Source organism: Amblyomma americanum, chromosome 2 (genome assembly GCF_052857255.1).
Source record: "Amblyomma americanum isolate KBUSLIRL-KWMA chromosome 2, ASM5285725v1, whole genome shotgun sequence".
Classification (NCBI taxonomy): Eukaryota; Metazoa; Arthropoda; class Arachnida; order Ixodida; family Ixodidae; genus Amblyomma; species Amblyomma americanum.
The window spans coordinates 195,073,079-195,086,056 of NC_135498.1; the positions used below are offsets into that span (position 1 = coordinate 195,073,079).

A 12,978-nucleotide genomic window follows, 5' to 3' on the forward strand; every position below is an offset into this window, starting at 1 on the left:
ATATACCAGACAAATTTGCCACTTCAGGGCTACCAGTACTGTATCAATTACTCGCTAAAACGTCGCTGGTGCGGAACAGAGACCAAATGGCATCGCCTTGAAATCAAAGAGCCTATCCGGAGTGATGAATGCCGTCTTATCGCGATCTTTTTCATCGACCTCAATTTGCCAGCAGCCGCTGTTGAGGTCCATCGATGAGAAATACTTGGCGTTGCAGAGTCGATCCATTGTGTCGTCTTTGCGGGGCAGGGGGTAGACGTCCTTCATTGTTATGTTGTTCAGGCGGCGGTAATCAACACAGAATCGAAGTCTTTCTCACTAGAACAAATGGTGCCGCCCATGGGCTGTTTGATGGCTGGATGACGTCATCGCGAAGCATTTCTTCCAGTTGGTCCCTAATGGCTTATAGTATTCGCGGTGACACACGGTTGGGGCTTTGACGGAGTCGTCGGGCGTGCTGGTCGGTTATAATACAACGCTTAACAGCCTGCGTATGTGTGACTTTTGGCGATGACGAAAAACACTCGCTGTTGCTTCGAAGGAGATAGCGCATCTGGTCTTGACTGTTCCGGGGCAGGGCTAGGTTGACGTCGAAAGTGGGCAGTTCTCTTGGTCAGGCGAATCTTGTGCGGAGGGCTCGGAAAGAGCGAAGGAGTCTCCTACGTCGGATATTTCGTCGAAGAAAGCAATCGTCGTTCCACTGTTAACGTGCCGGTATTCTTCGCTGAAGTTAGTCAGCAGTACTTCGGCCCGGTCATTGCGGAAATGTGCGATGCCTCTTGCGATACTGATTCCTCGGTCTAGAAGCAACTGCATGTTCCCCTCGATGATGGCTTCAGCATTTATGGTTTTCATGGCACCTACGGTCCCAATAACGCTTGAACAGAGAGGGACGCTCACTTGTTTCTCCAGGACAATCTGGGAAACGTGATTTTCGAGAGTTTTCATCGAAGGGATGGCCTCGTTCGTGGAAAGCGTGATCAGCATGGAGCGCAGGTCGATGATCGCCTGATGCTCATTAAGGAAATCCATACCCAAGATTCCGTCGCGGGAGCATTGCGGTAGCACAACAAAGGTCGCAGCATAGGTATGTCCTTTGACAGTCACTCGCGCTGTGCATCGTCCTGATGGCGTAATGAGGTGGCCCCCTGAGGTGCAAATTTGTGGGCCGTCCCAAGCCGTTGTGACTTTTCTTTGCTCCGCAGCGAATGTTCCATTCATCACCGAGTAATCGGCTCCTGTGTCGACTAGAGCGGTAACTTTCCGCCGGTCGATAGTCATTTCTAGGACGGAGGTCATGGCTCTCGCATTGCATGTCGCTCTCGGCGTCGGGTCACGGCTTCGTCGCGTATGCGAGTCGCGGGTGGGGCGTGTGGTCGAAGCTCTTCTGGGTGGCGGCGTCGTTTTCAAGGCAGCCTGCGTCGTGGTCGGGGTTCTCATTGTGTGCGGCGTCGGTGCAGTGAGTGCCGGTTCTTCATGCGGCGTCGCGGATGCAGCGTCTTCATGGGGCGTGGTCGGTGGAGGATCTTCGGCGTTTCGCTCTTGAGCAACCTCAGCTCCAGAGGTTGTTGCCTTTATTTTCCCCTACGGGGGCTGGATGACCTTCCTCGTACCGCGGCTGCGTAGCTGCGGCGTGGCGACGCAAAGCGCGAGGTTGACGGCGATGGTGAGCGCGAAAAGCGGTTCGGCGTGTACTCTTCTCGACGCAGGTACTCGTCGATTTCCTGCGGACGTTGTCCGAAGCGTGGTCGTGGGACGTTAACGGTAAATCCCCGAAGACCGATACGTCGGTATGGGCAGTGACGAAGAATATGGCCGGCCTCACCGCAATGGAAGCACAACGGCAGGTTGTCGGAAGTCCTCCAGGCGTCGCATTTCCTGGTGATTGAGCGTCGTTCATGGGCTGGGCGGGCGGGAGCTGGGAGGCGGCGTTGTGGAACAAGTGTCTCATCTCGTGGAGGACGTACGGGTTGTCGTTGTGGCTGAGGAGTCCTTACTGCAGCGGCGTAGGTCATTGCCTGGGGTTCTGTGGCCGTCTGGGTGCCAAGTGCCTGTTTCACGTCTTCCCGTACCACATCCATCTGAGTCGCTGCTTGCGGCTGTGGGGAGGATTGGCAGTAATCGGCGTAGCTCCTCTCAGACGATTTCGCGGGTAAATTCCTGCAAGTTGTCTCTGGTGGTGGCCGTTTTTTCCGAACGGATTGCACAGGCAGAGGAAGGGCGATTGTACTGCCGAGCCCGGACGTCAAGGGTCTTCTCAATCGTGCAGGCTTCTTGCATGAATTCTTCGACTGTTTTTGGCGGCTGGCGGACAAGGCTGCCAAAGTGTTGTTCTTTTACGCCGCTGCCCTGTTTTTCGACAATAAACGCAATAAAGCTGTTTTGGCTTATATACCACAGTCGGCAGCCTTATGTCCAGGTCGATTACAAATGAGGCACCTTCCTAACTGTCTACTTGATGGAACATCCTTTTCTCTCGGAATGCCCAACTCTAACGATTCTCTTTACGAAGACAAGTTTCTTTGTCGCTGGGCCTCAAGAAAGTTGTCTGCTGCCTCAGCCATTTTGTCCAGCGTCTTGCCCTCTCTTTCTCGAAGGATAATCGCCAGACGACTGACAGTTCCCCATGAACTGTTCGGCCACCACCACGTTACGTAAGTCATTTTACGTTGTGGCCGTTCCCGACATCTCGACCGATCGATCGAAAATACTGAGCAAGCGTGCTGCGTATCGCTTGCCTGTTTCTTTATCTAGCGGCTCACTGTCACAAAACCTTTCACGATAACCCTCTGCTCTGAACCGAAAATGTTGGAGCAGGGCTAGTTTTGCCTTTTCATAATTCACTGAATCTGTAGGAGACAATCGACTGAACCCACGGAGAGCCTTCGCAGTCAAAGACATACTCAGTGCTGTAGCCCATTTTTTCTTGGGCCAGCTGTGCCCTTCTGCGATGCGCTCAAAACGTTTGGGTTATAATAAACTGCACATCTCCAACCAAAAACTTTTATTTTAACCCAACGTTTCGAAGCTGTCTCGGCTCATTCATCAGGGGTGACTGAGGGCAGTAGCTAGCGTCTTTAAGTATGGAATGGAGGAGGGGGTCACAGGAGCGAAAGCTGTGATTGCGAAAGGCGTGGGGGGGGGGGGGAGAGGAAGGGGGTTTAGGGTGTTAGTCACGTTGTCGCGCATTGCGGAGGCGGTCAATGGCGCCTTTTTTTCGTTGGGTTGAAGAGCGAAGTCCCTGGGTATATACTGGGGGCAGGTTTCCTTTTGCGCAGTTGATGTTGCTCGCGGTGGTTTTGATGTGCCAGGATTCCAGAAGGAGCCTTTTGAGGTAATATATTTCGGTTCCGAGGATGCTGGTTTCGTCGAAGTTGATTCTATGATCTGAATCCTCGGAATGTTCGGCTACAGGATTGCGCTCTCTCGCGAAGTAGCGGACGTCGTTTTTACGTTGCCGAATTCTTTCTTTGAGAATTTTCGTTTCGCCGATGTAGCTTTCGTCGCAGTCGGCGCAAATAATTTTGTAGACAATGCCTTGGGCTCTTTCTCTCCGCGACCGCGGCTGGTATTTGGGAACAGGTAGGCAAAGCGCAACAGTGTTTCTGGGCTTGTGCGCAACCTGGAGACCCCCTTTTTTCACGATTCGGGCGATGGTTTCGCTGACACCTCAGACATAAGGTAGAGTGACGTATTTTGGTGGTGGCGTTAGTCATTATGTGATACAGCGCGAACAGACATAAGGACGAAGAAAGACACCACAGCGCTGATTTCAACTGGTTTTTTATTGCAGAAAGGGGCGCTATTTATACGTAAAGTGGGCGGGGAAGCATAGTGACGCCACTGCTGAAATTGCTACGCGGGATAAGATAACAATGACGAGAAGAAAAGTCTGCACCGGCGCACAAAGGAAACTGCTAGGAACAGAACAAGGCAAAACAGGGCGGAGGATGAAACATGGGAACGATACGACAAAGCACCAGCAATTTGCAACAAGACTAACAAAGCCAAAAGGGCATTAAAACTCAGCACATGGTAATGGATGAAACATGGGGACGATAAGACAAAGCATAGGCATTTTGCAGAGAGAATGCTAAGGCCAAAAGGGGAATTTTTTAATTCTTCCTCACACTGTGTTAGATCTTTTAATTCCTCTTTTGACCTTAGTATTGTCTGCAAAATGCCTATGCTTTGTCTTATCGGCCCCATGTTTGATTCATTGCCAGTACTGAGTTTTAATGCCCTTTTGGCTTTGTTAGTCTTGTTGCAAATTGCTGGTACTTTGTCTTATCGTTCTCATGTTTCATCCTCCGCCCTGCATCGCCTGGTTGTTCTGTTCCTAGAAGTTTCCTTTGTGCGCCGGTGCAGACTTTTCTTCTCGTCATTGTTATCTTATCCCGCGTAGCAAATTCAGCAGTGGCGTCACTATGCTTTCCCGCCCACTTTACGTATAAATAGCGCCCCTTTCTGCAATAAAAAACCAGTTGAAGTCAGCGCTGTGGTGTCTTGTCTTTCATCGTCCTTTTCTTTGTTCGCGCTGTATCGCATAATGAATTACCAACTAGCCCGATCTGCCACTCTGGCGTTAGTCTTTGCGCTTTGATTTCTTGGCGCATGTTGTTGTATTTTTGACGTCGAATGGTTTTTAGAATAAAGTTTTTTGGGTAGCCGTTCTTGATCAGTTCATTGAATGTCGTACGTTGTTCTTTTTTTCTGTCAAGTTCTGTGCTGCAGTGTGTCTCAACTCTTCTGAACAATGTCTTCACCCCTTATGCTTTATGGACTGTCGGGTGGTTCGCAGAGAATTGGAGTTACCGACCTGAGTGAGTTGGTTTGCGGTATACGGAGAATTGAAGGGTACAGTGGTTTCGGGACACGAGGACGTCCAAAAACGGCAGGGAGTTCTCTTGTTCCACCTCTAGCGTGATGAACATCAGGTTCTACGGAGTTTAAATGAGAAAGGAAATTTTTAATCTTAGATATTTTTATGACGGCGAAGCAGTCGTCGACATACCTGAGGAAAATCTTTGGTTTCGGGTGGAAAGTGTTGAGGACTTGGTGTTTGATGTATTCCATAGTTAAATTGGCCATGGCGACAGAGATGGAGGCTCCCAATGGCGTTCCTTTCACTTGTCGGTAAAATTCCCCGTTTGACGAGAAGTATGTGTTTGATAGGCGCAGCTCCAGGAGGCGGCACTCATCATTTACACTCAGCGGGGTTCGTGCGATGAGTGTGTCGTGTTGTAGGGCACCTCGGGTAGCGGTCACCGCAAGCTTCACGGAGATTTTTGTGAAAAGGGACACCACGTCTAAGGAGCCAAGGCATTCGTCGGGCACGAGGGTGGCTAACGCGACTAACAGCCTTAACCCACCCCTTCCTTCCCCTCCCCCACGCTTTTCGCATCACAGCTTTCGCTCCTGTGACGTCCTCCTCCCTTCCATACTTAAAGACGCTAGCTTCTGCCCTCAGTCCCACCTGATGAAGGAGCCGAGTCGGCTTCGAAACGTTGGGTTAAAATTGAAGCTTTTGGTTGGACATGTGCAGTTTATTATAAGTCTTCAAATCCAACCAGACAGGCAAATCTGTCAAAATTTTAAGTTTTCAAAACGTTTGAGGTATGCATCCAGGTCATCCCTGAGATCATCGAACCGCGGGATAAATTTGAGTGAGCTAATCGCTTCTGTGAGCCTTAATTGGAGCTGCAGTCTACGCTCTTTAGCCTCTGCCGGCGTCTCTCTTTGCTCGCGCGGTGCCTTCGCGAGCTCGCGTTCAGCTGCACGTGCGACGCGTTCGTTCGCCTGGTCATCGGCGACCCACGAACGCACCTCAGGGGGGGAGCGCAGCCCGGTAACTGCCTCCTTGTGCAGGATGTACACCGCAACTGAGCTGCGCAGGGAGGGGGAAGAAAAGAGAAAGCGGAGAGGAAGGGGGTCTGGTTTGGAGAGGGGGGGGGGGGCAGGGGAGGAGACCTGCTTACAGGAGACCAACTTAGGTCCAAAACAAAAAATTATTTCAAACAAGTATCATGTATTTCGGGGTGACCGACAGCAAGCAAGCAAACTGTCTGAAGGTTTTGCTATTGTCATCCGATGCTATTGTCATCCAGACTGGTGTAGCAACCCGAGAGATCAAACTTAAAACCAAATACGAAGCCGTCGCAGTCACTCTCTTTCATTTCAAAACGCTCACAATATGTACATCTTGAGCCACACCTAGCAGTAACACTTAATGATTTAGAATCCCTCTTAGAACAGCTACCAGAGCCATATCTGCTAGTTGGTGATTTTAATGCTCACTGCGGTTTTTGGAGAAGTGCACACAATGATGCAAGAGGTCGTATTTTAGATTTTATTCTAAGTAATAATGTTTGCCTCCTAAACAGCGGCAAATATACATACTGCTCACCGAGCACGGGAAAAATGAATTCTATAGATTTCTCTTTTAGTTCACCTCTCTTTTGCGATTTTAAATGGGATGTCATAGACAACCCATGCGGCAGCGATCACCTCCCTCTATTAGTCAGCCTAACATCCCCACCGCAAGTCATCCCAACGAAACCACTACGGTGGAAGTTGCAGAGAAAGGGCCAGCTTAGATAAAACTGCTTCAGATGATTTCAGCATAGACGAACTGAATGAAGCTATCGCAAACTGTATTTTAACCGCTGCACGCCTAGCAATTCCTCGGTCGTCTGGAATAGTAAAACAATCCCAAAATTTGGTATACAAAAGAATGCAAAGATGCAAAAAGGAGGCAAAACAAAGCCTGGGGAATTTTCCGTAGGTACACAACGCAGGCGAATTTCATTAAGTTCAAAAAGTTCAGAGGAAAAGCTTTATATATTCTTCGTAATGCAGAAAAAACTTCATGGCAAGGTTACATGTCTTCAATGAACAGCTCAATTACATCAAAACAAATGTGGGAGATGGTAAAAAACATAAATGACAGCTACTGCCCGTTCGCAGTTCCATTTCTATCAGCCCCTGGCATACAGACAAATTTAGAAGAACAGGCAGATATTTTGGGTGAATACTTTTCTGCAGTCTCCAGTTTATCTCACTACACAGAATCATTCCTCAAATACAAAAACTCAGCTGAAAAACAAAGACTGCAGACAAGGGGCGGTACAAATGAATACTGTAATAATTTACTTACAGTTCAAGCAATTAATAAAGTACTGTCCGCCGGTAAGCAAACTGCACCTGGCCCAGACAAAATACATTATCAAATGTTAGCTCATCTCCCTGAAAAGGCTTTGGAGGCACGTTTAAATTTTTTTAACAAAGTTTGGGTATCGGGGAAACTTCCCGAAGCCTGGAAGATGGCCATTATTGTTCCATTATTAAATCCCGGAAACCCCTCTAAACTTCCTAGCAGCTATAGTCCCATAGCTCTGACTAGCTGTCTAGCGAAATCCTTTGAAAGTGTATTGAATATCAGACTAACATTCGTGCTAGAAGACCGGGAGCTTCTGGATGTCCATCAATGCGGTTTTAAAAAGGCTTGCTCCACCACCGACCACCCGGTTCGTCTTGAAAATTGTGTTCGTAAGGCTTTTATGCTCAGAGAGCATTGTCCTGCTGTCTTCTTCGATTTAGAGAAGGCATATGACACAACGTGGAGGTTTGAGATTATTCAGGACCTGGCTGTACTGGGCATCCGCGGCAGGATGTTGAACTGCCTTAAAGACTTTTTGTCTAACAGTATACTTGATGTCCGCCTAGGCTCAACCCTTTCAAGGAATTTTATCCAAGAAAATGGAGTACCTCAAGGATATATTTTGAGCACAACACTCCTTATTGCAAAAATGAATTCTATCAAGAAAATAATTCCAAGTTCCGTTATGTATTCTGTCTATGTATATGATCTCCAGATAGCTTACACATCCTCGAATACATCAACATGTGAACGACAGATACAGTTAACAATAAATAAACTGGCAACATGGGCAGACCAAAATGGCTTCCGTTTTTCTCCGCAGAAATCGGTGGCCATTCTTTTCTCACTCAGACGAGGCATACAGATAGATCCCACCCTACACCTGACCGAAATAGACTTACCCTTGAAAAATGAACATAAATTTCTAGGTATAACATTGGACAAAAAGTTCACCTTCCTGCATCACATAAATGCGTTGAAGAAAAAAAAAGCTTCTCGATCCCTGAACATACTCAAAGTGCTGTCGAGAAAACACCGGGGAAACGATAGGACATGCCTCTAACAAATATACCGCTCTGTAGTACGCTCAACCCTGGATTACGGAGGTGTAGTGTATAGGTCAGCGAGGCCGTCGTACCTTAAACGGCTAGACCCAGTAAATAATTTAGGTTTGCATCTTTCCACTGGTGCATACAGTACATCTCCCATAAACAGTCTCCATGTAGAACCAATAAACCATCGCTTACAGATAGAAGAGCCATGCTCACGTGCTCGTACATTCTAAATATTCCTTTCACTGCATCAGCATCTATGTTACCCTATCGCTACAAAGTGTCTTTCTAGAACGCTCTTAAACAACAAGCCGCAAGCTACTCGGCCACTCCTCTTGCGATTTGAAGACATGCGCCGGAATCCCGGCATACTAGACATATTGCCAAACATTGCCCGACGGCGAGGTCCACTGCAGCCGTGGCACAATTTCTCTGAAATCTGTGATTTCACTCTTACAAAGTTCCGTAAGAAACAAATTCCGCAACAGCATATAATACAAGAATTCCTCACACTTGAGGAAAAGTACAGTAATTTCGCAGATTTTTATACAGACGGTTCAAAAACAGATGCTTACGTTGGAAGCGCAGTTGTACAGAGGAATTGGAATAAAATAGTAAGACTTCTATAGTGTGCTTCCATCTTCACTGCGGAATGTTACGCCATGTGTGTAGCCATAGAAATATAGTAAATGAGAACATCGCCAGCAGTATTATTTACACAGACTCGCTAACGGTGCTCACAGCCGTTCATTCTAGAAATGCGATAACTCCGCTGCTTGGCGACCTCATACACACCATTACAACAGCCATAGCTCAAGGACAAAACGTCATACTTTGCTGGGTAGCAAGTCATGTCGGCATAAAAGGCAACGAAATGGCTGATTTGTGCGCTGGTGAATGAAAGTCATGTGTTCGCCAGAAACGTTTCAAGGAAGTCATTATCTGCCGTCTCCGTATAGGCCACACACACATTATGCACAACTTTCTACTAAAGAAAGAAGACAAACCAGTTTTTACATGCGGAGAGGAACTTACAGTGAATCACACTTTAATTTCATGCTCTAAACTGGATAGGCTACGGAAAAAGTGTTTTTCTCCATTTTATAACCAAAGCATCCCTTCTCATCCAGCACTCCTCTTGAGTGAAAATGCAATTGTGGAGATGTCTTGCGTTTTTATATTTTTAACAGAACCTAGTTTTCTTAAAAATATGTAAATCACGACCCAGTACTTCGTCTGATACACGTCAGCCATTTCTCATTCCTGAGAAAAAGGGTGAGGTCTGTATTTGATTGGTTGGAAGCCTCGAGATCCTTACCCTGGTAAGGATGGCCGCTGAGGTGATCCGACCCCCTTTAAATGTTTTTAATAGTACCCATTTCTGGCATCTTTTTCCTTCGTCATCATGAGGTAATTTTAACAACTTAAGCACTCTGCACCACCGACAATTTTTAACATTTATATAAAATTATCCAGAAATTTCACCCTTACGTTGAGCTTGGCGCATGATAGGTTTAGTTGCCCATGCGCCATAAAACACAACACAACTCTTGAGCCGAGAACAGCAAACTGCACAAGAGAGCTCAAAGGAGTTCTTAGCAGCAACCGCATGGTTGCTGCTCTCCCGTGTCCGCTCTCACGTTCATCTCAAGCTCGTATTCACAGGTGCCCCAGCGCCAGGTCGGACGCCATGGCATATTTAACCGCGGCGGCGCGTCGCTCGTCCCGACACCATGCACGTCCCACTGGCGCTCGTCGACGCCAATCATCGCTCGCCGTTCTCGATGCTGCGAGGTTTGCAGGGGCGCAGTTCGGCATCCAGCTACAAACTGCGCTTCTCATGTTTCTCGGCATGGCCACTGAAGGCCCGGGCACGTCCTGCTGCACCTGGTGGCTGCCCTCGCCTAGCCTCTACGCTGATCTCTGCAGCGTTCACGGAGAGACGCTCCCGTGCCGATGCGCACAGTCTTGCTCTTAAGGCCAGCCACTAGCGAGAGCTGCCATTGTTGCTTCGGCTGTGCATCTGCCATACTTGCATGGGAGCTGTCACTCTGTCGCGGCAAAAACGCCAAGGCAGCTCCAATTTTGGCCTGTTTAGCCGCCGGCGAAGGCGACCATAAGCGACTGGCTAGAACCTCACTGAACCCAGCACGCGCCGTTTGCCGGTCATTGCTTTGAGCTGTAATTATTGAGCTGTATTTTGTGCATACCAAGAAACATCATTTCTATACACTAAATTCTGGTTCAGTCGGCCTAGACAAATTACCCGCATATCCCTTAAGGCATCATCCACTTAAGGTCGTACACCATTTTGTTCTTTCAGCTAATTGGGCGCCTTGCGGTCGACCAACACAGAGGAGATTTATCGGGCTGAAGGACGAGAAGGGGATGGTGGACACGACGCTGAGAAACGTATTCCAGAAGAGGGAAAATACGGGCTGGTTGGTACATGTTTAACGAATTGGAAAAAACAGCGCAATCAAAGACGAGACACAAGAGAAGCACAAAACACCGGCGTCTTGACTGCGGGAGTGCATGCTCCGTTTGAGATCTTTAAGACGCGCCGCGTCTGGGTATTATAACTGACCTTTTAAAGCGAAAGCTTTACCGGCTTAGCAGGAGCAAACTCGGCTCTGAGAAATGTGACGTCACAACGCGTGACGTGCGCCGCTGCCCTAGCCATGCATCACGCGACTTCGCCGCGCCGCCGAGCCCAGTCTTCGCCGTCGCTGCGCCGGGGCTCCACATCCGTGGAGCGGCTTCTGCCTGACCACGTGATCTAGCCGAGCCTCAGCTGGATGAAAAAAAATAGCTGCGGTTTAACCTGTGCTCCATAATACTTGTTGGGAGGCTAGTTGGGGCATGTTTACAGAAAATGGTTGTAGCGCCGAAAAGGACAAGACATAGCATTGCGCCTGTCCCGTCTCACTTGCTATGTGTTGTCCTTTTCGGCGCTACAGCCTTTCTCTGGAAACTTGTACTCAACCTGGTTAGAGAAAACTGTGGTGTATCGGACAAGTAGACGGGGCTTGGCGTCTGTAACGTTGAGTGCGTTCAAGCACACGAGATAGGCAGCGCACCCACCTTGCCACCTTGGCAGGTGGCAGTTAATGATTGATCGCGAAGGTTTGTCACCCAATGAGGGCTGCGGTCTATTGCTGCAGTGTCGCGTGCCTGTCATAAACGTTTTAGGAGCTAATCATGGTGCAAGTATGTTATTCTTACACCAAAGCGCTAATGCATGCATCCCACATCTGTCTTTCACCACCGCCGCATAACTCAAAGCGCAATTGAGGCGTGCGCTGACCCAAGGAGCCAAGTATGCGCCCTTCCATTCATCAAAACCATCGGAGAAGTAGAACGTTGTCAACGCCACCGTCAGTGAACACAATGAACACCGACAGCTTTCGCTTTGTATATTGTGGGTAAGCTGAGCAAATCCACAGCAAATTTTTTATGAGCATTAGCTCTTATTCATCACGTTTCTCGACCACCACCCTTCGGCTTAAATTTTCGAAGTCCGAGGAATTCACGAGATGGTCCCCATAGTAAATCGATATAGCAATCCAATTTTTCACTGATTGGTGAGGTCAGTGATTTTGTGACGTCGTAATTAACTAGCCACGTGATTATGTTAATCTCTTATAACTCTGTAAATAATGTGGTCATCATAAAATGAATTACTTATTTGGAATCCTCTAGATCAGTATAAAACGTTAGACATCAATATTAAGTAACAAAGTTAATACTTACTTATGGTTAGGCTTAAATTTATTTGCTTATAATTAATTACCACTGAAGTCATGATCTAACTGATGGCATATTCGTAACGGGCTCAATGAGTAAGGCATGTTAGACGCCAATATCGCCTAATTAGGTTAATATTTCGTTATAGTTAGGTTTAACATGGCGGCCGTGACGTCAGCACTCGGCAGTTCACAATTTTATGCCTCATGACTACTGGGCACCTACCGCATTTAGGTAAGGAAAGATGGCACTCCAAAGAATCGAAAAACTTATTCGTCCCAAATTGGTCAAAAATGGTAATAAATCGCATGGACGATAGATTGCGCTTCTAATGAGCTAACGCTCGTTACTTCAACGTCTTCCAGACGGTGGAGGCATTTTTTTGCGCGGTCTCGCGCGTCCTCTGCAGCCGATGAACGCACCAAGCGCAAGGAGTTGAGCGAGACTTTCTGCGGCAGTGAGGCGTACGCGGCGCCGGAAATTCTACAAGGCATCTGCTACCTACCCAAGCTGGCCGATGTGTGGTCCTTGGGCGTCATCCTCTACGTCATGGTCACTGGTCTGCTGCCTTACGAGAGCAATGGTCTCTTGAGACAGGTGCGCCTCCAGATGACGCGCACGGTGCGCTTCCCAAAGGTAGGTCGTGGTCTCGCACTGGGACGCTGTCTGAATCCCAAAAGCTGGTGTTATTTTTCTGGCAATTTTAAAAAAAATATTTATTACTGCTATAGCTGCATAAAATGCAAGAGCGCAACGCCAAGAACCCTTCCAGCCGTCAAGGTCGCTAGGACGTGGCTAGCATTCGCTGGGACACAACAAACCGCACTGAAGCGCCGTCTCCTTAAGCCGTCATGTGCTTCTGCGGTTTCACAGACCTGCTGTGTCTAATCAACTAACCTGCCGCCATACCACTCTCTGACGAAGTAGCAGTGGAGAGGAAGAAAATTCACAGGCGGTTACCACTGTGTAACGCGCGATTCAGCGACACCTGCACAGGTATCCTCACTTATGGGAGTTTAA

General features: G+C 48.1%; 1 protein-coding gene across 1 annotated transcript in view; it reads left to right on the plus strand.

Annotated features, from left to right (window-relative positions):
• The window catches only part of LOC144119395 (testis-specific serine/threonine-protein kinase 3-like), a 984,587-nt gene that overhangs the window by 589,519 nt on the left and 382,090 nt on the right, over positions 1–12,978 (plus strand). The window contains exon 4 of the mRNA XM_077652021.1: positions 12,368–12,594. Within this exon, the coding sequence (XP_077508147.1) occupies positions 12,368–12,594 (227 nt within the window). The remainder of the gene's footprint in view (positions 1–12,367; positions 12,595–12,978) is intronic.